This window comes from Megascapheus bottae, chromosome 8, assembly GCF_031878675.1.
Source record: "Megascapheus bottae isolate mThoBot1 chromosome 8, mThoBot2.hap1, whole genome shotgun sequence".
Lineage (NCBI taxonomy): Eukaryota > Metazoa > Chordata > Mammalia > Rodentia > Geomyidae > Megascapheus > Megascapheus bottae.
The window spans coordinates 16,035,802-16,063,644 of record NC_143516.1 but is presented as its reverse complement, the minus strand read 5'-3'; the positions used below and the strand labels follow the sequence as shown (position 1 = coordinate 16,063,644).

General features: G+C 38.0%; 1 protein-coding gene across 2 annotated transcripts in view; it reads left to right on the top strand.

The window, feature by feature from the left end:
• The first annotated feature begins 703 nt into the window (after positions 1-703).
• The window catches only part of Adgrg6 (adhesion G protein-coupled receptor G6), a 126,081-nt gene continuing 98,941 nt past the window's right edge, over positions 704-27,843 (top strand). The window contains exons 1-2 of one of the 2 annotated variants that reach the window (XM_090338023.1): positions 704-907; positions 9,713-9,813. In XM_090338023.1, coding sequence (XP_090194149.1) covers positions 906-907; positions 9,713-9,813 — 103 coding nt within the window. In that variant the 5' untranslated portion in view covers positions 704-905. The remainder of the gene's footprint in view (positions 908-9,712; positions 9,814-27,843) is intronic. The other variant, XM_090338022.1, reaches the window with a different exon arrangement.

Here is a 27,843-nt window from a genome sequence, read left to right as displayed (position 1 = left end):
TGAAGCATCAGCTCTCGCCCTGGCCCCGGGCTCGGCGCAGGGGTCCCCGCGCGGGCACGGGGCTGGCGGGGCGATGCCCGCACGCGCGCCTCGGTTTCGGGTGCCCTCCGCTCAGGGTCTCCGAGGGGGTTCACTGCTCAAGCTTTCGGGTCTGCCCCATGGCTCTTTCCTTCCCCGAGCAGCCCCGGGCTGGCGGCCAACCTCCCACCCTCGCCGCCCCCGCCGCCCCGGAGCGCCCGTTCCGCCCCGCGGGTGACTTCTCCTTTTCTGCCCTCCTGGGTGGGGCGGCCGTGCCAGTGGGACGGCCCCCTCCGCAGATCGGCGCAGACCGGGGCCGCCCGAGGGCGCGCGGAGCCCGGCCAGACGCCCCGCTCCGTCGTAGCAGGGGCAGCCGCACCTGAGACCCCAGCGGCCCCGGGGCGCCGGAAGCGCAGGCGGATCGCGCCCAGCCTGGGGCGCGCGACCCGGACCCTCCGGAGAGGGGGTGTGGAGCCCGAGGCCTCGAACCGGGGAGCCGGGGCAGCCTCGCGCCCTCGAGGGTGGGAGCGGAGGTGAAGAGGGGGGGACGAGGACTTGCGATCGCGCCCTCGCTTTCCGCGCTCCCCACCCCGGGCTCATCCAGCCGCCCCAGCCTTTCCACCCAAACGTCCCGGACGAGGGGAACCCGCCGCCCGCCCCCTGGACGCCCCGGGGCTCCGCACTTGAACTTCGCCGCTCCGGGGTTTCACCTGGCGCTGCCTGGAAAGCAGGCGCAGGAGCCCGCCAGACTCTCCAGAAAGGGCCTGGGCGGAGGAGCCCCGCTGGGTCACCAAGGTCCCCTGGGCGGAGCCGGGGACGGCCGAGCACGCCCCGGGGGTGGAGATGACCGTGCGGCCTCGGGGAGACCTCCACGCGGGAATGCCAGCATGTAAGTCTCACCTCCCCGCACATTCCTGCACACCTCCCTCCCCTTGCCCGCCCCCCTTCCCCTCTCCTCCCCACTTCTCCCTCCACTCCAACTGCCGGGACGGAATAAACCGGTTTGGCTTCAGTGTGCCCCTCCAGGCACCGGGAAGGAGGATTGCCCTAGGGAGCGGTGACATCCACGGGACAGGGACTTTCTTTCCTGTTTATCATCTCCACCCCACCAACACACCCACCACACACACACACACACACACACACACACACACACACACACACACACACACACGCACACCCCTAGAGGTAAATCTCACATCTGGGCGGTGTGGAGCCAGAGAAAAAGCGCAAGGGCTTCAAGAATGGGGAGCAGCGTGTTTTCTGATTCAAATTAAGCCAGGAGGGACCCGGCCCCGCGCGCTCCCCGAATCCTCACCTGAGGCTTCAGCAGGTACTGGTATGCCCAGAAAACATCGACTTTGCGCCAGCATGGTTACCATAGGAGTTGTGATTGGATCTGGGTTATTTTATTTTATTTTTTGGAGGGGGGGTGTTGGTAGTATTGATGTTGTCGTTCTTTATTTATCCTTTTCAAATTAAGCGTTTATGATTTTCGAGCACTTTGGTGGATGCAGAGGAAATGAAGGGTCATGTCGTTGTATTTGAGAGGGGACTTGCTGTAACATTTCAAGTGGACATGGGGACGGGAAGGATTTAAATGATTAGAGGAAAGTGCAAGAGTTTGCTTCTGTGGGTTTTTATCCAAGTGGTAAAGATTCGGGAAAGTGGAGTGGGGGGCGAGCATAAACCTCACATCCAGATAGGGTCGCCTTCCAGAATGGATTTCACAAAATTAAAAAGAGAGAAAGATTGTTCTCAGAAAAACAAGCTCATCATCATCATCATCATCATCATCATCATTTTTCTTTTGGGGGGGTGCGACTCACTGAGCTATTACTTTTCCTTACACTATGTAATTTTCCTCCTGGAGTTTTATTTATTCTTAGCAGACCTTGATAAGACATTGTACCTACTTGCACTGACTAGCGGACAAGAGTTTCTAGAGGTTGATACAGGGGGCTCTCCTCCTTCCTCCCATTACTGGGTCCTTATTTTGACTTGAATTTATTCCTTCTTCCAGTTTTCAGACCACGGGGAAAGCCTTACCCTTCCTTTCAATTCTCTTTTTCTCTTCCCATCATCTGGCCTCCTGCCTACTTCCCAACATACATTTTTAAAGTAGAGAAGAAGAACCTGGTTCGCAAAGCCTATCGTTCTGCAGCTTTGTTTGGGCGGTATGCAGTGTAATTAGAGAGGAACCACTTATTTCTGTGAAAAACTGCCTGCAAAGTAAATCTTACACACCTGTGAGTTTAGACGCCTTACTTCTGCCAGCGGAACAGGCAAGGTATAACATGAAAGAATTTATTTTGGGATGCTGCCAATAGTTTCATGTAAGACTTGTTCTCATACAGAGGCCACATATTTTGAAGGAATGAGTTTATATTCGACTTCTTTTTTTTTTCCTGAAAAGTGAACACCAGGCTTTTAAGATAAAGGCATGTGAAACTGGTAAATGGGTATTTGAAATTCCATGTGATTAAATAATCATATCTTTATGGGATGATAGCGTAATAGTCAGTCTTACCAGGCTTCATAAATTTCTTTGTTGGTATATTTTGACCAGAAACTTGTCCATTCCTTTATATCTTATGACTTTTTTCAGATTGCTATTTATAATTCATACAAATAGTTTAAGATCTCCTGATCCCTTTTAGATATTGGCATCTTAGAAAAGAATGCATGAAAATAAGGCCCCATTGTCCAGGTACTTATTCCTCCTATGCTGTTGATAAAGTTTTGCAACAGAGAGTATAAACTATAATCTTAAGTTAATTTTAAGCATTCAAAAACCACAAACTTTCAAAGTATATTTTCTGCCTATCTGTTGGGAAAGATTGGTTGGATATTGTTACACTCAAGTTCTGAAATTGTGGACTTTTAAAATATATTTAGGAGTTTTAGTGACTGCATAATTTTCATGCCCTAATAGGCTTAAGAAGACTTGCATTAATTGCTCTGAAGCTGCATGAAGCTACTGTTCCATTTATGGCTTATATAAATTACATGACATTGTGCTTTTCCAGTGTGAATGGTGAATGAGGCTATTGTCTGTTGGCTTATGGGAAATATTAGAAGCTTGTCGTTTTACTGCATAGCTGGGCATGTCACTCTCATCTCTGGAAATAATGATTGGAGAGATATTTGATTTATATACTTAAAATAAACGGACACTACTTCTCTAAACCTGACTAGTTTTCTAACTGCCCACATATCTTGCCGAGTTTGCATTTCTGGTGAGATGATTAAAAGTTCCTAGAGACTATTAAGAGTATAGACTCAGCAGAAAAAAAAAAGACTAGTGTGTGGTATAGATGGGCACACAAGCATATCTTTCCATTTCACTTCTTATGGGATGACATCATTGCATTATCTACTTTGGATGCTGGTTGACTGGGCATGAACATTTAAAGAGTGGATCTGATGCAACTTAAAATTCTAGTAAAACTTGACTAGGGCCATATTATTTTCCTTTATGAGCATTACTCAGAATGGAATTACTTAATTGCTTTTCTAAAAGCATTCAAGATTAACTCCTTGAAAACTGAGTATGATGAAGGTTTCAGTATATAATTGGTTAAAAAGTCACTAATCTGGAAGAAAAAATATTTGTATTGCAAGAGAAAAGCCTACAATTGACTTCAACATGCCAATCCAAATACAGGAAATCCAAACTCAACACCAGTTCTTCTACCAAAGTGGCTGTGATTGCAGCCTCTAGGAGTCAGCAGGGAATGACAGTCATGGAATTCACAGTGGGATTAAAGCAAATTCACAGTGTGAATGAAACAGTTCACTGTGTGAACTGTGTATTTAACTTTTCTAGAAAGAATCTCAAACCTACCTGAAAGCTGGATGAATGAAACCATACAAAGAACATCAGTGTCTAATCTGTATAGAATTATTTACTTATTTGTTTTATCTAATCTCCCATCCCCATACCTAGAGAGATAATTTTTTGTTCTGAGTCAGCTGAGAATAAGGTATATATGACAGGGATTTTGTTTTTACTGTTTCAATAAAAAATTTAAAGATTCCTGTAGATTCCATTATGGCTGTAAAAATAAGGAAATACAGAAAGATCCCATTCCTTACTTGTTCCTCTATTGGTAATCTTTTGTAAAACCGTAGTATAAAACCAAAACCAGGATATTGATACAATCCCAGTTTCTCAAGTTTTAGATGAATTCAGTTGTGTGTTTGGGTATACAATTCTTACATTGACATTAGGATACTAGCTGTTATACAAGAATGTTTAAATAAGGTTTAAAATTTAGGACTACTTAAAGAACTAAGTGAGCATTTTTTTTTTTTTGCCAGTCATGGGGCCTAAACTCAGGGCCTGAGCACTGTCCTTGGACTTTTCTCAAGGCTAGAGCTCTACCACTTGAGCCTCAGCACCACTTCTGGCTTTTTTCTATTCATGTGGTACTGAGGAACTGAACCCGGGTCTTTGTGCATGCTAGGCTCTACCACTAGGCCAAACTCCTGCCCCCGCCCCCACACCCACCCCCCAAGTGAGCATTTTTTTGAGGTGGAGGTGAACCTAACATTAACTTGAGTAATGGAATCATGCCCTCTCTTTTTGTATATTGCTTAAGCTCAGGGATATGATTTTTTTTTTTTGGCCAGTCCTGGACTTGAGCTCAGAGCTTGAGTACTGTCCTTGGACTTTCTCAAGGCTAGAGCTCCACCACTTGAGTCTCAGCACCACTTCCAGCTTTTTTCTATGTATGTGGTACCGAGGAATTGAACCTGGGTCTCCATGCATGCTAGGCAAACACTCTACCACTAGGCCAAACTCCTGGCCCAGGGATATGATTTTTAACTACAAGAAGAAATACTATTATGACCAGCCTTGAATTAACTAAATTACTCTTCTTTTTCCTATAGAAGAATTAAAGCATTCTTGCTGACACTCCCAAATCCCATTCTGCAAAGATTTGCCATAGAAACAGCTGGAATAAAGTTAGGGAAATTTATACCAATTATTAGTCTTAATAGGGTTAACTTCCTGTTGTGTTTTCTAAGTTCAAATTTTTCCTACAGTTTTCCTCTAATATTATAACTTTTGAGGACACCACTGGAGTTGAGAGACGAGAGATGGTGTTTTTTAAGGCTAGTTTAGTGACACATTTGGATCAAATCATGGCTTTGAGGGCTCATATTTAAAAGCAATCCTTAGAGAAAGGGTATATTCTAAAGCTTCAGGAATCAGGAATTAAGATCATTCTATTTTATAAGCTATACAGGACGAAAAGTGATACGGGCTTTCAGAGAGAACTTGGTTCTTGGAAAGGGTATCTGAGTCGGTCTCCAGGTGACACAAGTATTTGGGGAGCCAGCCACTGCTGATGATGTCATGTCGGGCAAGTAGTTTATTCTCTTAGTTCCCTTACCTGTGTCATGGTAGGTTTTATTGTGCAATTTTTAGATTCCTTTCAGATTACATAAGTCTGTGACTCTCTTTTTTACTTCAAAACATCTCTGTTCTCTTCAGCTGAACTTTGAGGCCACAATCAAGATGGTACATGACTGTTCTGTTTTGTAATTTCCATTTGGAACCTTAGTAACCCTGTTTGGGATTTTCCATTCTTGTGAGAAAGTTGTTTAAATCTCAAGGATATGTCTTTGCTAAGTGATCCCCTGAGAAGACCCACAATGCTTTCTTTCCTCTGTTCTATTCTTAATTTATTTGTTTCTCTTCTTCAGTAAACAGTAAAGTGGATGAAAGTTGGCATGTCATATGGTTTACATTTAGTTAGAAATGCTCACCCTGTCCTGGGTTCCTTTTTGTCTAAAATAATGAGAGTTTTGAGCCCTGCACTATATCAAGCCTTGGTTCTCATTTACAGCCATTGCCTGATAGGACTGCAAGCAGCTTTGGTAAAACAACTTCAGGATTGGACATGGAATCCTTAAATGTCAGAACTTTTTATAGCAAGGGAGAAGTTTCATGAATATGTAACGTTTTCATATTGTACATGTCCAGGCAAAGGGTCATGATTTCTTGAGTATTGTTTGGACTATATATGGATTTAAGAAAGGGACATTATTCACATACCGATAAAAGAGAATCACCATGTGCTACAAAGAATAAGAAGCTGTGTAGCCAATCTTTCTTATTATGTGTAAGGCTGGCAGCCAGACTTCATTGATTTCTTATTTACTGGACCTCATTTTTCTCATCAGTGCAATTTGAAGGTTAGAATTCATCGTTAACTATTCTAGCGCTCTAAATCTCTTTGAATGTATAATTGTTCTTTTGTTTTAGAAACATAGTCATTCATCCCTGGCCTGAATGGGGGAACACCTCATTCATCCAGCATCAATAGGAAATAGACTCGTTCTCCCAAGTGAGTGAACTTTCTCTGTGACAGAATTTATAGCTTACACTTTTAAAAGCCCCTGTCAAATACAGGGAACTGTTATCTCTGTTTTTTTCTGGGATGTTAATTCTATTTACCACAGAGCCAAAAGCTTCAGGGTTTCAAGTATCTGCTTTCCCCCAAACCACACAGTTCACTGCAGAACAAGATGTAAGTCTTTGCCATCCTAAAGTCTACATTCATTATTATTACTATTGCTTACTTACTGAAACATGCTGCTGTAAGCAGTAGCTGCTTTCAGCTTCAAATATTTTGGATGGATGCATTCAAAAACATGACTTCCATACAAAAAAAATTTACTCAACTGTGCTTAACCTTGTCCTAGTTTAGAGTTTTTGAAAGGAGAGCTGCCCGCTGGAGAAGCTTGTGGTGTGGTCAGTTCCAAACCATGATATGTGAGTTTTCAACACTACGTAAGACATCTGGATTCATAGCAGACATAAATAATCCATCGCATTTTGTTGCTAGGTGATCTCAGAAGGGGCCATAAAGTAAATTGATAGTGTTGGCAGATGAAATCGAGTCTATCTTCCACTCTTATTTAAGTCTCTTTCCTTTGATTTCACTGGGGACAGGATGACTCTACTTAGAATGCTCAGGATGTCATAATAGTTAACTGGAGATTTTATTTATTAAATACTTGCTGACTGTGAGCACCATTCTTAAAGAACATTATCTTTTTTAAAAAATATTTTATTGTAATTAATAGAAGGGTTACATTATATTCACCAGATAGAAGGTGCATAACTTCACAAACATTGATACCCTTTCTCATGTCTTGGTCCCCATTTCCCGCCCCCCCCCCAACCCTCATCTTGCTTTCCCCCCTTCCCTATCCTATTTCAAATAACCACATATGCATATATACAATATATCAGATAACATCAGGTGAAATACTTTAACAATATGAAATAATGAAGGGACAGCAAAAGAGATTAGAGATAACAGAGTACATTAAGGACAACAATCACTCATTATATGACTTTTGTTTCTATATCCTAGGGGTTCTTTCATTTAGCATCATACTATATGGCCTTATGTATCTAGGTTTTGTTCTATTGTAAATCTCTGCTAGGAGAGCCCAAGGTTTATACTGATTATGACAAATGAGGGAAACCATTGAGCTTATGTTCCTTTGAGTCTGGCTTTCTTCACTTAATATGATTTTTTCTAAGTCTTTCTATTTCCTTACAAATGGGTTGATGTCATTCTTTCTGACAGCAGCATAGAATTCCTTTGTGTATAAATACCATATCGTGTTGATCCACTCATCAAATGAGGGGCATTTGGGTTGGTTCCATATCTTTGCTATGGTAAATAGCACTGCAGTGAGCATCATTGTGCTAGTGGATTTAGTATGTTCTTAAAGGACATTATCTTAGGTAATCACCTCAGCAGTGGGACTAGTTACCTGGCTGATCATTATTTTAGAGGATATGAACAGGAGGTATAAGGGATGCGTATATTTCCTGAGGATTGCATACCTAACCCCTAAGTAGCACTGGCAGAGCTGTCTGACTAATGTTTATCCTCTTTTTAGCAGATGGTCTCTCTACAGTAAAAGATAGATTCAAAATTGTAGACTTGAGGCAAGTGCAGAACTTATTTGACATCTGCTTTACTCATTTGACTTCCTACCTGGCTAGGTTTTTGTAAAGTATTACACAGTGTAGCAAGGGGAGCTGACAGCAGGCTTAAAGGAAAATGTTACAGTGGCTCTAATGTTACTGTGGCTCTAAAGTTGGTCTTCTTTTTAAAACTCAATTACTCTCAATTACCACTTACAAGCATACTGACTCTTTGGGAGATTTCAAAATTTGGAGATTTCTCATGGTCCTTCACTGCCTGCCTCATGTTTCTCCTGCATGCCAGTTTATCTGTGGTTCCCTTTGATGACTTCTCTTTTCTACTTACTATCCCTCTCCTGGTTTTTTCCTTCATGGCACTGATTCATTCAAAGAAAAGTACCATACTATTGATCAAGCAATAATAATATGCTCCATTTTTATTCTTTTTTCAATGTACATTTGAGTTTGAAGATGAGACCTTTGTGTTGAAGGATTATTGTTTGAGAGTTTCTGATGTATGATCCCACCATCAAATGCCATTTACCAGTTTCTGTAATACTTGGTCTTTACTAGACATTTAAAGGAATCTTTTCTTTTTTTTTCTTTTTATTTTTCCAGTCTTGGGCCTTGAACTCTGGGCCTAGGTGCTGTGCCTATAAACTTGTTTGCTCAAGGCTAGCACTCTACCACTTGAGCTACAGCACCACTTCCAGCTTTTTTCTGTGATTAGAGTCTCATGAAATTTCCTGCCAGTGATGTCTTCAAACCTGGATCCTTAGATCTCACCCTCCTGACTAGCTAGGATTACAAGTGGAAGCTATCAGCACTTGACTAACATCTCAGTCTTTTCAATGTGTCAGTGCTTCACTTGAGGGAAAGAAGAGAACTGTGGAATTTGTTTTCCCATTTGCCAAGCCGAACAGCAGATACTTGCTTAAAAAAAACATGTTTTCTAAAAATCTCACAGATTACATGGAGATGGATTTAAAAAATGTTTTATGCAATTCAGATAATGTGTCATGTGTGTCTAATGAGGTAGAGAGTGTGGAACTGAAGTTGTTTTCCTTTCTCAAATGATTTTTTGTCTATACTTGTTTATTTACCCTTCTTTATGCAGAAATCACCTGATACATATACTCTGGTAAGGAAGATACAACCAGGTGTCAAAATGAATGTATGGAGAGAATGTGTGATGTGTGTGTGTGTGTGTGTGTGTGTGTGTGTGTGTGTGTTACCTTGAAGGGGATGTTTAGGTCCTGGTTATCTTTGTTTTTCCATGTATTTTATTGTAATTAATAAATTAATAAAATTAATTAAAAACATAAAAATGTAATTACATTATATTCACCAGATAGGGGGTGCATTACTTCACATACATTGATACCCTTTCTCATATCTTGGTCCCCATTTCCCTCCCCCCCACTCCTACCCCTCATCTTGTTTTCCTCCCTTCCCTATCCGACTTCAAATAACCAAATATGCATATATACAATCTATCAGATACGGTCCTGGTTATCTTTTAAGTTCCTTCTGGGGATAGAACTCAGTGGTTGCGTATGTGCCAAGCATTCACCAGGCTCTGGCTTCCACCCACAACAAAAGTTCCTCTTCATCTGGAAGAAAACTGAAGAACATTTCTGTCTTCCAGTCCCCGTAGAAAGCTACTCTTTGTGTAATTAATCATTGTGGTTACCTGATGTTGTGGGTCCTGATTGTGGCTGTTATCACTTGCAGGATGTTTGGCTCAGGTCGAATGTGGAGCTGCCACTGGAAATGGAAGCCAGTCCCCCTTCTAATCTGGTTTGGTTTGTGTATCATTTGTACTCCTCACTCAGGTAAGAGACTCTCAAACCTATTGTCTTCAGGATGAGTGTACTGTTGTTGCCATTTCTATCCTTCTGGGTTTGAGCCTTAGGGCTTGATCCTGCCTCAGTTCAGTGTGAATCTTATTACTTTGATCATTGTTTGATTTTTCTGGTGCAGTTATTTCTTTAATCTCTGCTGTCTTGCTTCCCATTTTCTTTGTTTAGTTAGTCCATATTGAGTGATGAGATAACTACATAAGTGACATGAAAAAGTGCCAGCTGTTTCTCCTGCCATTGAATAAATATACAACACTTAGTTCCCTTTTCAAGTTTTCATGCAGTTATTTATGGAAATACAGGCTTCACTGTCTGTCATTCATGGTGATTCCATTAGTATGTTGCAATCAATGTTAAAGAGGAATTTGAAATTAGACTTTTTGGTAAGATTGTCATTATTTGGTTTACTAGTATGACTATGCTGACTTAAATAATAGCATTTGGGGGATTAAAATGATCTATACTTTATCATTGCATTTTTTTTTCTGATCATTGTAACGTGCCTCTTCTGCTCTTGAAAGTAAATTTATTATAAACAACAAACCATACAATACGCCAATTAGACTGAGGAATGTGAATAATGTTGAAAAGGAAACTCTCACTTCATTTGGTTTTGTCTCTTAAGAAGATGGAATTTCTCTTAAGTCCACACATTTTGTTCTTTATTTTCGCCCACTGTATTTAATTTATTACATTTTTTGTTAGAATCAGTTTGAAATGTTAGCTAACAAAAATTAAGTGCAGTCAAGTCTGAACTCTATCTTTGCAGTATGTCTATACATCCTAAGTCATGAATTTAAACGATCATTGAAATAGATTATCTGCTAAAATTGCTTGATCATAGATAAAGAAGTTTTCTTTGTATTTAAATGTAAATGTTTTTCCCAAGCCACTAAATATTTTAAGTCGTAGCTTAGGAGCTTGAGAACCCCCTGGCTTTTAAATAAAAGTGATCTTTGAGTGAATTTTTGTGTTGCATTTGTTGGATTATCATTGTAAACTTAGTCTTTCTGTTCCCAAGTTATTATAAGAAGAAGACAGTTGTAAAGAACTTTGAGAATGAGGTATCGGTGGAATTTTGTACAGTATGGAACTATTTCTTAAACTCCAAAGTGGTTCTCTCAGAGCCAGTGCCATGGCAATAAGATGAAGGAGGAGATCAAAAGTAGTTGAAGTCTGTTTATGTTCATTTGTGTAAAATGATGCATTTGTAACATTTCAAGGTTTCTTCAAACCAACTTCAAATCGGAACTTTGTATTCTAGATATGAACATTTTAATGGAGATATACACATTCCTGAACTTTAGGCTTTTGAATAAATGAAACACATGCTTAAAAGGAGGCAGCCAAGCTGAGAGTAGAGTTAGGCAAGAAAAGCCCCCAGGCTGCAGAATGTGAGACAAAGGCTACTTTGGGGGCATGAGTTAGAACTGAAATTCTTATTTTTGGTTGTTGTTATTAAATAAATTATATATTTAAAAATTACCTTTCAATAGTTGTGCAAACCTGTTTCAACACCACATATCAATGTATGCCTACATTACAACTAAAATTCCTTAAGTTAACTTCTCAGCCAGGATTTGCTTTCTTGTTAAAAATGGCTTTTGTTGCCCAATTCTTTGTGTGCATCAAAAAAGCTCGTGACGCATAGTTCCTTGTGTTCACACATGAGGTCAAATGGTGCGTACAGATATTTTTTCTATCCATGACTCACTTAAAATGTGACCCTCACACACAGATAACCGAATGCTCCCATTCTGGGGGTTACCATGGACATTTTTTTACATAAAAGACATGTATTAGCTCAGCAGTGGAGTTCTCTTTGTTCTTTTAAGATAGTCTCACCATTCAGTTCTAACAAGCCTTGCTCACAATCCTGCCTCAGCCTTCAAAGTGCTGGGATGATAGATGTGCACCTGGAGTTTCTTAAAATGGAGTCATGAGCCATTTAAAAGTAGTGTGTATTTCAACTTCAGTATCATAATCCTTAGTATTTTGTTTTGCATGAAGTTTACTGTTCCTTTTAAATGAATGGTGCTTCACTGTAATGCTATATTTCTATGTTCTTTATATACATCTGAAAAATTTGTTTTCACTTCCAGAGGAGATAGCTGTACTGTTGGCTCAGGGATATGCATAGCATTTTAATGCCAAGGTCTCCTAAATTTGTATCATTCAGTCTCAGCCCCTTCCTGGACCCAAGTTCTGTCCCTAGCTGGTCTGGCCTTGGGTCTGTAGTAGACTTCTCATTTTGTATCTACAAAATGAACTTTGCTTTTCAACTTCCAGTCTCACCTCTACTTCCTTATCCTGTCTTCCCCAATAGTCTAACTATCCTGTGATAATTTGATTGTTGTTTTTCAGTGCTAAGGTTTTTGCTCATTTGACTGTGATAGCTAGACTGACAGGTTGACAAGTTGCTTTTCTTTGTTGTTTTATTTGGTGGTAGCACTGGGGGTTCAACTCAGTGTCATAGTTACTGGGGAAGTGTTTACCATTTGAATCAGACGCTCAAAAATTTCTGCTTTTGTTATTTTTCAGATAGCATTTATATATTGACAGCACTGTCAGGCTTCAGACTGTTATCTTAACATTTGCCTCCTGTCTAACTGGGATCACAGACAATGCATTATCCCATCCCCACCCCGGCATCCCCCAGCTTTTGAGTTGCGATTGAGTCTTCTAACTTTATGCCTATGCTTGCCTCATACTGCCATTCCCCAAATGATCACAAGAGATTAATAAGATCATCTAGTTTGCCTGTATGTTAATTCTGAGAATTAATTAATTCATTTAACAGAATTTCACTATCATGTCTTTGTAGGAAAAAATGACATGATATTTTCATGGTATACTTAGCAAATAATCTAATGTTTTTGCCCTTCAGGATTAAAAACATAATGTAGAAAGACAACTCATTGTCTCATGGTAAATGATAAATTTAGCTTTTAATAGGCACTATGTCAATTTGAGATTTTAGTTGATCTCAAGGAAATACAAATTAAAGTAACAAAATGTTTTATCTACTAGCTTCACACTATTTAGAAAGGTTGGTCACATTGACCTCTTTCAGTAGGATAGCTGGAAACATGTTTGAAAATTTAAGTATGTGCTCTCAGTTGAGCATATTCCCTTGTGTAAGCATGTATCCTATAAAAATTAAAAATACAGGATATATGTATTTATATGCATACATCAGTCTAATTGTAGCATTGTAATTGTATATCATTGCAAAAGACTGTGTATTCATCAACAAAGAAGAATAGTTACATAAATTCCTTTGCATTCATTCCATGAAATGTAGTATAGCCCTTTAAAACAACTTATAAACTTGTACGTAATTGGTTTGGGATGCTATCCTTAATAATAACATTAAATCAAAAAACAAATTGCTGGGAAATATAAAATTATTCCAGGTTATATTAAAAAACTGGGATTTATTGAGGACATATGTTTATATACGATTAAATGAACACAGTGTATCGTGTATCACAAACAATTTAGGGGGCAGATTTAGGATAAGAAGGGCAAAGACAATGGAACCTCATACGCTTTTGAATTCTTTATGTTGGCCTGATGAGCATATACTAGTGTAGCAGTTTGAAAATTAACCTGTTGAATGTTTTAATATGTTTTGTTTTCTTAACCCATGAAAGAATGGGCAGAGAGACTTGAAGTATATGGCTCTTATTTTTCTGTGAGTCATTTAACTGTTATCTGGTTCTTTTGGTATTGATAATTATCTCTGGTAGCTGTTGCAGATTCATGGCACTCCATGAATCTGAAGACCAGTGATGATATCTCAAGCAGGCAGAGAGTTCTGAGCTCAAGTAGAGGAGGGCAGAAGCAACCAACACAAGCCAATGAATTACTAAGCAACCATGAGCCTGTTTCCATGCAGAGAGCCCTCGTCATGAGCACCGAAGGAGGAGCCTTCCTCCTCCCTTCAAAATCAGTGATATCAGTAGATTGTTTCAAGGCTCTGTGTTGTTCTGGTGTCTTGGGGGAAATGATTGTAAGACTATGGTCTGTCTCCATCGGGGAACTTTCTAATCCACAACATAACATGGTTCTTCTAGAAGGCTGATGATTGGAAAGAAGGGATCTTGGGTGATTTTTATTTCCTGGTGGGTTCATTTGTCTCATACTCCTAGAATAAGCAATTCTAACCTAGTGTCAGTTCTATTTTTCTCATGTACTTGATGTGTCAATTTTACCTTCACTTAATGTTAAGTAGATATTGTGTCTGTATTTTTGTTCTCAATCAAATGGTTTTCAAATATCCAGAATAAACTGTCCTTTTACAGATCTGCATATTTTCAGAAATTGATGTACATTTCATATCATGCAAACTACTTTTTAGGTAGCAGTTGAGTGTTAGTGCATATGGATTTCTCTTTCAGTGAGGATCAAATTACAATCTAAAACAAAGAGCCATTTTGAGTCAACGGGCCATCTTCATAGTCTAGACATCAGATTTTAAAAGCTGTTTGAACCAATAAAACCTAGAAAGCTATATCAAGTTTTTGAAGCATCTTTCCAATAGTTTTCTTCCTGTACCATTGTGTGATGGCTGAATACAATGAAGTTAAATATGAGATGTTACATGAGAGGTTACAAAGTCTGTTGCTTAAACATGGAATAAGATCTAGATCAGATGGGCTGGGATTGGGATGGCTTTAGTTGAATCATATGTCTGCAGTAAATTCTTTGTGGTACCCTCAGGACTGGCTGCAACTGTGGACTCAGTTCCTGGGTAGCCAAAATATTTTTGCTTTTGTGTATTGCTTGTTTTGTTTAAAGTAAGACCCTTATGTGATGATGATGATGATTATGATTATGAATGATGAAGTGATAAACAACTTGACTGAGCAAAATGGCTGCTAGTGTGGTATAGTGGAATTAGTAGGGATAAGATACTGCCTGGTCTGTACATACAGGAAGAATGCTCACATGGAAGTGAAAGACAGGGCTAGAACCAATGAAATTATGCTACAAGCACCAACTATTTTTTCCTAGGAGTTGGGTTGACAAGAAATAAGACAAGCTTCCCTTGGCATTGCCTATTATAGGCAGTTGGCACATCAAGGAATTTCATGTGGAGGAACAGCTTAAACTAGAAACCTTAAAGATCTCCTCAGCTTATAGGTCAATCATGGAGGAATCTGTGTGCCATATAACCTGGTTTCTGTACAAAATGTACAGTCTGGGTTTCTTTACAAATGCTTTCTTTGAGAAGTTCTTCTCTGTGTCATTCTATTCCATTTTAACAACTATTATTTTATTTCATTTATTTTTAATCTTGACATGGCCCAGCCAAGTGACTTTGTTGTATAAAACAATCCTACGAGACTCTACACTTTGAAAGGTACACAGTAACTGAGATTCAAAGTTAGGAAACTGTCAACCCTTGAAATGGAAAATTATTTAAGGAGATTTTCTTTTCATTTTGAAGAAGTAGAATATATACTCTCCTCTCATTCAACTTGCAATATTATAGTATTCAGGATGTAAAGAATGTGAGAAAGAAAAAATGGACAAGAACCAAGAAAAGAGAGGTGGGAAGGGAGAAACATTACAGATTTAATGAGTGATCGTGTTCTATAGTGTATGGGAACAGGAGGAGGAAAGAGGAAGGTAAGAGAAAATATACTAATCCCTCAACAAGTATGAAGTCACATAAATAATCTTTCCTCTCCACTGAACTAAAATGAGTATACATCTAAGAAGAAAACAAGGTTGTTAGCCAGCACACAGAGTAGCTGCTACAATGACATTGTTTCCTATAGGGACTGAAAACTCAGTGGGAGCCATATTAATGTGCAAATTCAGTGACTAAGGTTAATTATATTGATATATTAAAGAAATTGTGAAAAAACTATCATCAGTTAATATATTTCATGTGGTATAGAAATGATAAGCTACGGAAATATATAAAAATTTATTCAAGAAACCAACTGTTAAGGAACCCCAAAGGATATATTCTCTAGTTTTAAAAGAGTGCTGCTAGGTTTAAATAAGTATTTTAAGTATAAGCCAGATTCTAGAGATGATCAGTCCTCTTAATAATTAGGGTTTTTTGCCAGGTGCCAGTGGCTCATTCTGGAATCCTAACTACTCAGGAGACTGAGATCTGAGGATCATACTTTGAATCCAGTTCAGGCAGGAGTCTGTGAATTTTAACTCCAGTTAACCATCAAAAAACCAGAAGTGAATCTGCGCCTTATATGGTAGAACACTAGCCATGAACAAACAAACTCTGGGACAGTGCCCAGGCTCTGAGTTCAAGTTCTAAGCCTTTTGCACACATGTGTGCATAGGACCATGTGTGCATGTACACACACACACAATGAAGACCTTTTAAAATTGTGTAACACTAGTCATTATTGTTGGTTTGGAAAAAGCCACAAGAAGGAGCAAATGTTTTGGCTATTGCAAATTCTTCTGTCAAAGAGTTTAAGATGTAGCAATGGAAAATGCACAAAAGAGAAATATTAATTAACAGCTTCTTTCTTCCTTCATTGCTTTTGAACTCAGTACATCATACTTGGTATACAAGCACTAAATCTCTTGCAGTATGCCCCTGGGTCCTTTACTTAGTTTGATTTTCAGATAGAGTGTCTTGCTTTTGTCTGGGGTAGCTTTGGACTCTTGTACTATTAATTATATATACTATACTAGCCAGAATTATGCATCATTCCTACTTTGTTTTTAAGATGGGATTATGCTAACTTTTTGTCTTGGCTGGCCTCAAATGCCACTTTTCCTACCTCTGATTTTCCTCTCTACTTCCCATTTAGTTGGGAGTATAGTCATAGACCACTATGGTTGGCCTAATTCCCTTCTTAGTTGTAAACCTTCAATGCATGTCCAGAAACTTGGTGTCATGTACAATTAATACTGACCTCTAGCAAGGATAAGTACTAGTTTATTGGGTTGCTGGACTTCTTGGACAAAAATGAAAGGCAGAAAATGAGAGTTCCTGATCTCAGAGCCTGTAGCAATGGTGATAGTGACAGAAAGCTGACTTTTAGAAATAATTTGCCTTGTTATTTGTAGTAACTGTTTTCTTGTAATGGAGAATAAGCTCGTCAGTGTGCTTCCACCTCTTCCCGAATCCTCTTTATCAGCCTTTGTATACAAGTCGGTTTCCTGGCTCATTCACTCAAGACCAACATTTGCTTCTTCATCATTATCTTCACTCTTTTGGTTCTCCTGTGTCCTACAGTTGCATTTTAGAGGTGGCAGGCTTAGCTTTGCCACTGATTATCACCATCAATTATACCAGTCAAAGAGCTGGAGAGTTTAGTAAAGCCCTACTTCAAACAGAGTAGTGCCCCCTTTTTCAAAGGTAGTCACCCCTAAAATGTTAGTTTTTTTAGGAAGTTGTAGAATTATGTGACTTAAAGGCAGATATAGGTGACATTTGTCTTGATATTGAATGACCTAGTTTTTCTATGGCCATAGGATAACTCTCTTTTTAGTTTTTGTTTTGTTTTGTTTGCTTTTTGTGTATTGCCCTGTATTAGTGAATGCAGAACAGCTTTTGTGGATGCTGAAAGTGAGGAGAAATCTCCTTTCTTAAACATTCTTACATTCTTCCTGAATACTTAGTGGAGAAATTGGAGCCAGATGGATATCAGATGAGGAAGCTCTTAATGAGCTCTTTCTTTCTTTCTTTCTTTCTTTCTTTCTTTCTTTCTTTCTTTCTTTCTATTCTAAATTTTTTAAAATTCTTTCCAATTGGTTGGGAATCTCACTCTTATTTAGAAGCTTGCCTTTACCTATATAATGAAAAGATACCAGGGTTCTTCAAAACAAAACAAGCTGGAGAAAGAAAGAGGACATCAGGCAGCCTGCTGCCTTCTTTGTTGCTGAGATGCCTGTTGAGCAGTGGCCACCAGAATGTCTTGTTTGTGTTCGTTTCTGTGGCCTCCAAGGTTCTCATGACCCCTAGGTATTTTGTAAGCTCCTTGCGTAGTGTTTCTGATAATCTTTGGGTGGAATGCATGTCCCATGTCAAAGGTCCTGACTGCCCATGAGATGGACTACACCTCCAGAACTTATGTGCTTCTTGACACTCATTGCTTTGTAATGGCCTACCAGATAGTGGCGTATCAATTAAGTATTGAAATTGTTGCCGAAATTAATGAACACATGTTTTGGCATAGCAAAAAAAAATAGAATGGTAAAAATAGATATTCAGTTACTTAACAGGAGAAATTGGTGCTTAGCCCAGGTGCAGTGTTGATTCTTTTCGAAAACAAATGAGTCACTCCTTGTGTATTTGTGGAAAATCAGCTATTTGAGGAAAGAAGTGTCATAAAATTTTACCATAATGATTTAGGCTAAAAGAAGAGAATAACCACTCTGAGTGAAATAACCAGAGTAGTTTTTTTTTTTTTTTAATTTTCACTTACTCCAAGGCCCACTTCTCACACCAACATATTTTTTCCTCAGTGCTAAGCTAATCTCATTGCTATTTGAAATGAATTCCTAAGAAAATACGTTTGTTTTTTTTTTTAGCTAAGCACCAGTGACTCACACCTGTAATCTTAACCATTCAGGAGGTTGAGGCCTGGAGGATCATGTGTTGAAGCCAAATGAAGACAGAAAAAGTCTGTATACAGATTCTTCAATCAACAAAAAGCTAGTCTGGGCTTGGCTCAAGGGGTAGGGAGCCCTCTCAGTAAGTGAGTGTGACACCCTCTAGTTCAAATGGAGAAAGAGTTATTTTAGTTGAAAATAGGGGAAAAAACGAGTACTTTATTAAAATTCTTTCACCAATTCCCCTTTTTCTTTGGTAATCTTTTTATTTTCACAGTCATTCCCTATTATCACCTGTATTGCTTAGATTTTTACAAAACAAACAGAACTTGGAACTTTCTCATACCCCTCTAGCTCATTTAATACTTGATGATTCATTTTCATTCATCATTCTCTATTTCTAGATGCCTTTAAAAAGCAGTCTGTCTGAGTTGGGCACCAGTGGCTCACATGTGTAATTCTAGCCACTCAAGAGATTGAGATCAGAGGATGACAGTTCAAAGCTAGCCTAGGCAGAAAAGTCCATGAGATTCTTATCTCCAATTAACCAGCTGAGAGCTCTAAATGGAGATGTAGCTCAAATAGAAGAATATCAGTCTTGAATGAAAAAGCTATAGAAAAGCACTCAGGCCTTGAGTTTAAGCCCCAGTGCTGGTACAGAAAAAAGAAAGTAGCTTATCCTTGGATTTAGTTTTTGCTTCCCCTCCAAAATGTCATTGTCATCATTGTTGTCTTTTCATTTTCTTCTCTTCCTCCCCCTCCTCCTCCTCCTCCTCCTCCTCCTCCCCTTCTTCCCTCTCCTGTTCTTCCTCCTCCTCCTTTCCCTTCTCCTTCTCTTCTTCTTCCTCCTCCTCCTCCTCCTCCTCTTTCTTTCCTCCTTCTCCTTCTTTATTTATTTTAGCGGTGGTACGGAGGCTTGAATTCATGGCCTTGTGCTTGTGAGTCAGATACTCCACAACTTGCACCACAGCCTCAGACATTCCATAGTGTTTTACTGTTTTCTTTTAAACAGGGTCTTGTGTTTATGCGTATGCCAACCAGGACCATGGTTCTCCTCCTTCTCACACAGCTAGTATGGCAGGCATGCAGCACCACACCAGGTCTTTTGATTAGTTGAGATAGAATCTTTTTAGCTGAGCTGCCCCCAGAATTGCTGGGATTACAAATGCAATCCACCATACTCAGCTATGCTACTCTGTTTGAGACACATTAGAAAGGACTGATTTGTAGGGGAGCCGTTACGTTATAGTCTTATGAAACACTAATCATCTCCAGCATAATCTAAAAGTACACTAATTTTTTATTGTAATTAATAAAAGGGTTACATGATATTTGCCAGACAGAAGGTGCATTAATTCACATACATTGATACCCTTTCACATGTCTTGGTACCCATTACCCTCCCCCCCCACCTGTCTTGGGTTTCCCCCTTCCCTATCAAATTTCAAATAACCAAATACAAATAAATTCAATATATCAGATAACAAAGTGAGATACTGTAACAATATGAGATACCCAATGGACAGCAAAGGAGATGAGAGATAACATAGTACATTAAGGACAACAATCATTTTTTATATGGCTTTTGTTTCAATATCCTGGAGATCCTTTCAATTAGCTTCATACTATATGGCCTTATGTATCAAGATTTTGCTCTATTGCAGATCTCTGCTAGGAGAGCCCAAGGTTTCTACTGATTATGACAAATGAGGGAAACCATTGAGCTTAAGTTCCTTTGAGTCTGGCTTACTTCACTTAATATGATTTTTTCTAAGTCTTTCCATTTCCTAACAAATGGGGCGATGTCATTTTTTCTGACAGCAGCATAGAATTCCATTGTGTACAAATACCACAACTTGTTGATCCACTCATCAACTGAGGGACATCTAGGTTGGTTCCATATCTTTGCTATGCTGAATAGTGCTGCAATGAACATTGTGGTGCTAGTGGATTTAGTATGCCCTAGTTTCTGGATGGTTGGGTAAATGCCAAGTAGTGGAATTGCTGGGTCATAGGGGAGCTCTATGTTTAGCCTTTTGAGGCACTGCCACACTGCTTTCCATAGTGGTTGAATGAGTTTGCACTCCCACCAACAGTGTAGTAGTGATCCCTCCTGGCCACATCCCCTCCAGCATCTGTTATTATTCATTTTCCTGATCCTGGCCATTCTAACTGAAGTGAGGTGGAATCTTAGAGTTGTTTTGAGTTGCATTTCTTTTATGACCAGAGATGTTGAGCATTTCTTCATGTGTCTATAGGCCATTTTTGTTTCTTCTTCAGAGAAGACTCTCTTTAAGTCTTTGGCCCATTTTTTAATGGGATGGTTGTTACTTTGGAGGTTAGTTTTGGAGTGATTCAATTTTTTGAGCTGTTGATATATTTTAGATATGAGGCCTTTGTCCATTGTTTGGTTGGTGAAGATCTTCTCCCACTCTGTAGGCTTCCTAATTAATTTACTAGCTATGTCCTTTGCCATACAAAAGCTCCGCAGTTTAATGCAGTCCCACTTATCCAGCCTTTCTCTAATTTGTTGTGATTCTTGGTTCTTATTAAGAAAGTTTCGCCCTGTGCCAAGGAGGCCTAGTGTACCTCCTATTCCTTCCTGTAAAGTTTTCAGTGAAGTACACTAATTTTTAATAAAATGTATTTATAAGGACTTGGATTATATTACCCCAATAATATTTGTTCTTAATGGAACCAAAGAGTGTTTTTCATACATAGCAAGTCTGGCTTTGGATAAAATGAACATGAAATAAGATGATAAAATAGTTATATTTAACAATTTAGATTTAACCTTTTTCTACAATGTTTCCATTTTCTTCAGGTTGCTCCTTTAGATGCATATGACTTCCTAGTGGCTTCTATAATTTCTCCCTCACGCAAATACTTTAAATCAGATTTGCAACCTGATTTGTGTAGACAGTTTTGTTTCTCATTCTTATTTGTTTTCTTGTGAGGGGTTTTTCCAGCATTTCTATCAGCTCCTACAGCTTTTCCAGGGACAGTTATTAAGGTGTTTATTTAAAAGTAATTGGTTCAAGTGAACCTGAGCAGTGGACTTTGTTCTCTGGCTCCTATGGTCCTAGTGTTAGTTTGTATTAAATATTATCTGCTGTACTAACAATCATGCACCACCATGAAAGATGGGGATAACCACGAGGAACATGCCATTAGAAAATCCGTTTCATCACAAACTGAACTTGTACAGCTGAAGAGTCTATGATGATATAATATCTCTGGATAATCTAAGTGTCCTGGGCATATCACCGTGGTAGAATGCTTGCCTAATATGCACAGGTGTTTCCAATGACAAGCAAATACTGATTTCATAAAAATATAAGGTCAGTGCATATTCCATGTTTTTTATTATTCTATGTGAATATGGACATATACTTGATTGTATGCATATATATGCGCATGACTTATTCATATGATGTTCTTTATATTTATATGTGTTTGTAACATTTTTAAATCAGATTAATTGTTACCTTCAGGGACCAATTGACTGGAAGACACACAGAAAGATTTTCTGGTTTCATGGGACTGTTATACATTGTGATTGTGATATAATGGTACTGGAATATATTGATACATCACCAAACAACATCCTTATTGTACCTCGTTTTACAAATCTTTCCTGACTAAAGCATATGGCTAGTAGATTTAGTACATAAGAAGTTTAATAGCCTCACAACTCAGAGGATTTTTAAGACCTCTAGTAAGTGAAATAATAGCTTTCTAAATAATCTATCCATATTTGTGGAACGTTTTTAAAGAACATAAAAGGAACCATGACTTTTAATCTTTGTTTTCATGATATTTATTCAGATGTCTTTAGTGGTAAAGATGGTTTTATTTGAGGGAGGGGTGGAAGGGCAACACAACTCTGCAGAATATATCAGCCTCAGCAGATTATAGTGTGAGCATCACCTAGCAGTGCGTTAGTCTCTGTTCATATTCAAAATTCATTAGCATCTGTGCCTCACACCTGCTTTCCTTGAAAACTACCTTCTCTCATTTCATAAAACCTAGTTCAGTCATTAATGTATCTGTCCTCTCCTGGCTCTTCAATACTTCTATTGAATTTTTCTATTATTACATATGACTTTATGGGAGACATTAGAGACATAGAAATATCCAGTTCGTCATCATAAATAGAAATCAAAATGGGTAGCCCATAAAAACGGACTTAATTTGTTGTCCTGTATACATTTATTTTTGTCTTTAGGATTATGTGGTTTAAAGAGTTATCATGTATTTTAAAAAAGTAATTTTATCTTCATTTGAAAAACTCATAGTCTTTGTGAAAGCTTCCCAGGTCGCTTTACAAGCCAGATAGTTCAGCAAATAGAGCCTGAACCAGCACATGAATTCTAACCAAACACTTGAAAATTCTGACCTGGAGTAGACTCAGCACCTGGCAGGGGTCTTCAGAGCATTATTTGTTCTGCCTGGTGACTGGCTTGGGAAGTCACAGGGTAAGGAGTGAGTTGAAAGCATCACTCAGCCTGATCTCATTTCTGAAGAAGCTCCTGCTGTGAGTGTCCTGGATAAAGGTCACTATTTTTATCTTTGAAGGGAGTAACAAAAACAGGGCTATTGACGGAAGCAATCTACTATGGCCTACCATCATCAAATGTTAATATTAAGATCCCAGATGATTCACAGGTGATAAAATCTCTCTCTCTCTCTCTCTCTCTCTCTCTCTCTCTCTCTCTCTCTCTCTCTCTCTCTCTCTCTCTCTCTCTCTTTATTTCCCAATAGTAAGATTTGAACTTATTGTCATGTTTGCTAAGTAGAGGCCCATACTATTTGAATTACAGATGCCCTTGGTCTGTTTTGCTTTAGTTTAAAATTTTTATTTAGTTAAAATCAGTTGTTAACTACTGACCTTGAGCTTTGTTTGCTCTGCCATTTGAGCCAAACTTCATTTCTGGCTTTTTGGTGGTTAAACAAAGGTAAGAATCGAATGCTGATTTCTAACCTTGATCCTCAGCGACCAGCCGTCTGGCTAGCTATGATTACAGGTGTGAGCCAACAGCTCCCAGCTCTTTAGTTATTTAGTTATGAAAAGCACATTTCCCAGACTGGCCTGTACTGTGATCCTCATTTTTATGCTTTCCATGTAGCTTAGACAAAGAGAATATACCACCATGCCCCGCTGTCATTGAATGAGATAGGATCTTGCTAATTCTTGTCCCGGTTTGGTCAACAAACCAGGATCCTTCCAATCTCTGCTTTCTGAGGAGGATTATAGATGTGAGTGACCGAGAAGATCTTCTGAAAGCAAAAACGAATCCTTAATGAATGGATCACACGTGGATAATACATGTGTGCGTGTGCATGGATACTTATATCTGGCAGTAAACCCAGAGTGAAAAGGCTATAATTTTGGACATTAACACATATTACAAAAACGTGAGGATGAAGATTTTTATTCTGGAATCTGATGATGTTTGCGAGTTTTACTTAAGTTTAAAGTTAGCCTAATTTAGCCAAAATTTTTTTTGATATACAGAGCATGGGCTATATGTAGTTAATCATCTTGGAAGCCACAGGTGAGGCAACCCATCTCATTTTCACAGAAATCAGTATATATTGTGAGGATACCTCCAATATTTTGGATGCATGTATAACAAACTGGGAAAATTCTGTGGGTCTTTCATTTTGTAAAACCTCAACTCTTTGCATTCCAGCAAGAACTTAGCAGAGTTCTTTCTGCCAGATAGACAAACCAGAGACAATATGATATCCAGCCCATTTCATGTATACCTTTTGTCTCTACCATCACTTTTGTGCTGTTAGGTTTTACCATATCAGAAAACAATGGAGCATATTTTGTTCATATTTACTGCTGCTTATGATAGAATAGGAAGTATACTTCTTGTTTAAGCATGACTGGTGTCAGGAGCTTGTGCCACTATATGTGAACTTAAACACAAGCTTACATTTATTTGCCAGCCATTTGATAGCAGGCCAAGCCCCTTTATCAGGGATATGTCTCACACATGCATAAACAAATCAGTTAAACAGAGATAAGACAACATTTAATGATTGGTGTTAAAACTCTTAAAAATAAGGATTTTTTGTTTTACATTTTAATTACTTTGCAGACAATCTGTCTTCCACGTGGAAATGAAATGAAAAAGCACTGAAGCATATCATTTAAAAGGAGATATTTGTAATTAAAATAACTTACTACCCAGATTTCATGTGAAAGCCAGAGAAGCTATGTTGTAAATAAGCAGAGAGCTTAGCACAGCCATGATTTCTAGTTACTTTAGGAGCAGATTTACTTGATATTGTTCATAGTACTACAGATTCTAGTGGCTCGTTTTGCATGCGGCTGTCCCTTGACATGCATAAGATTGACTGAAGGAACTTTTGGATATCAAAATCCACAAGTGCTCAAGATTATTATATAAAATAACATGGCATTAGTCATATATAGTTATATAAGTTATATTATAAAAGTTACGTAATTTTCTTTTTTACTTTCTGTTATATATAATTATTATAATAATATATACTCTTAATTATAGTTACATAAATTATATAAGTCATGTAATTCTCTTACTTATGTTCCATCATCTCCAGATGACCTATAGTATTTTATTTACTATACATGGTGCGAAGCAGCTCTGCTCTATTATTTAGGAATGTTGATAAGAAAACTAGGTCTGTACATACATGTTCAGTACAAGTATAATTTAATTATTTGAATATTTTTATTTCTTGACATTTTATTGCATGAATGAATATCTCAAATTGCACAAAACCCAAGAAAAATTTCTCAAGCAGTTTATAACCTCAGAAACTTGAGCTTACAGGGAACATGTGTAAAAGAAATATTGAAATTTTTTTCCTGTCATATTTTTGGCCAACACATCCCTATGGAATTACAGTATCCACTTCTAGTTGTAAGCTGTTGTTCCCCTTTTCCTGCGAGAGAATATAAAGTACTTGCCATTTTTATATTTTTCTCATCTCCCATGACCTCAGAGCTTAACTGAATCTTAAGTGGATTTGAGTATTGAGGAAGCTATTAATTTTGCTTTAACTATGCAATGAATTGGCCTTGGGTTTTTAACTGGATTTTAAAATATTGTTTCCATAGGAAATAAAAATCCAAGGAGCCAACTTGAACATATCTTTTGAAAGATGATGAATTAACTTATCTTTAACTTTTGATTTTTTGGCTTATTAAAGTCCAAATATTTATAATTTCACTGTATCTTTGCCCCATTTTTAAAAAATTATAATATCCTGATTGCACTCACTGAATTACTTAGAGATAGTATATTACTGCTTCAAACTCTTTTAAAACATATTTTATGTCTTTCCCATTTAAATGAGCATGTTTAAGTTTAAACAAGGAATTACAATTAGGTATTTATTGTGTAAATATGTAGTTAAGTGAGTTTTTAAAATAGTACAGTATCAACTATTCATTCAGAAAGATAATATGGTTTTTCATTAATTATTGGAAGATACATCTAAGGAAATAATGTAATAGAAAAAATCTTCCTATCAAACAATTATTTGCTACTATTTACCATGTAAATTCCATTAGTATAAAAGGGCTCTATGAAAATTTGTGAAGTAAATATAAATACTACAATATACAAATACAGGTTAGTATAACAAATGAAATATCAATGCAAAATATTAGCAAGACTCTGTTTACAAGATACACATGCATCGAGGTGATTGGATGGTGCACAGCATGCTAAAGGTAAGAGAATTGTGCATACACCTTTATTATTTTCCAAACTGTACCTTCCAAATGGTTCTACTTGACGTTGAGTGACTTGTTTGGGGAAGAAAAATACAAGTCAATAGTTATATGCAGAGGAAAAACCTACTGCATTGTTTTCCCTCCTAATGAAAAGAAGTTATTCTCAAAGGCTGGGTCCTGTTTTTTCAATTTCCCTTTCCTATCATATGTGAAGTTTCTAAAGTTTCTTATCAAAAAAAAGATAATTGGCATATGTCATTGTGCTTATTTACAGTGGAATCATACTTCTTCAACCACTGGGCTCTTTTTATTTTTTTTCCTTTTGGTCTTGAATATAGTTCAAGATGGGCGTCACACTAAATGCTCACTGCTTGTACAGAACAAAGTTGTTTTGTTCTTCTGTACCCCTTGACTGTGCACTGCTCTTTTAAATTAATAGTGCAAGAACAAACTCATTCTAAAAGACTGAGATCATCTGTTATCAAAACTCCGTTATTAGGTGGAGACAGAGACCTCATAGCTGAAGTGATTACAGAGGCATCTGAGAAATGGACCATACAGCTGCCTTATGGAAGTTTCAGTGTGTGTGTGTGTGTGTGTGTGTGTGTGTGTGTGTGTGTGTGTGTGTAGCTCATTGCCTAGGAATCCTTGTAGAAAGTTATGGATTTGGATTAGTATCTATTTTCTTTTGGGTTAAACATCTTCTAACTTTTAAGAATCCTTTTGCGGGTCCATTGACATAGATCATTCTTTCGGAAACTGATAGCATCCAGAAAAACCCTGGTCTATTATTTCATGATTCAGTACCAGATCACAGGGATTGTAAAAGTATAATTTCTCATCTTAGTCTGATTATGAAAGACTAGAATCCCATCTTGCTCTAATTTTGTGTATGTGTGTGGGGGGGTATTCATGTTTTGTTGTTTTCAGATGTAATACATTAGTTAATGGGATCTTAGGACTTTTCAGAAATGTTTTAATGTTTAAAGTCTCATAAAATAAAGGATGAGGTAAATGAACCATGTTTTCAGCAAAAATAAGAGACACACAAAATGAGAAAAGAAAAGGGAACTTCTTTTTTTTTATTATAATACAAGTCCTTGAAGAATAGAAGAAACTAGAAGCACTATAACAGCAACTTTCTGTACACACTGGAAAATCCCCTCACTGGAATTTACCAAGTGGAATCTACTTTCCATAGGAGGATTTGTTGTCTCTGAAATCATATAAAAATCATTGCAATAAACAGATTTCAGTGAGAAAAGACACAGAACAAACATCTGAGCCTGAATGCTATGACTCAATTCTGTTTGAAGATAAACTATTAGAGATTAGTGAGAAATCTACCTTAATGTCGCACTATGGTTTCCTACCAAAACTTGGGCCTTGAACCAGTGATAAACACAGGCTCATCATCTCTCTTATTGCTTTCTCCATAAGATGATGGATTATATATCTAGTCTTTATGCATCTAATATTCAAAAGCCACTTGTTTATTCTTAAGGGTGAGCTCTTCACTAGTTTCCCACTAATTTCCCTTCCATTTATTCTGATGATTCTTTAGGAAATCTTCAACTAAGAATATTTAATTATGACCCATTCTAATGATAAAAGATCATAAACTAATGTAGAATTTAATTTTCATGAAATAAAAAACACAATTTCTGCCTTTTGAGATTGAACCAAACTTGATCAGAATCACAGTAACATCTCTACTT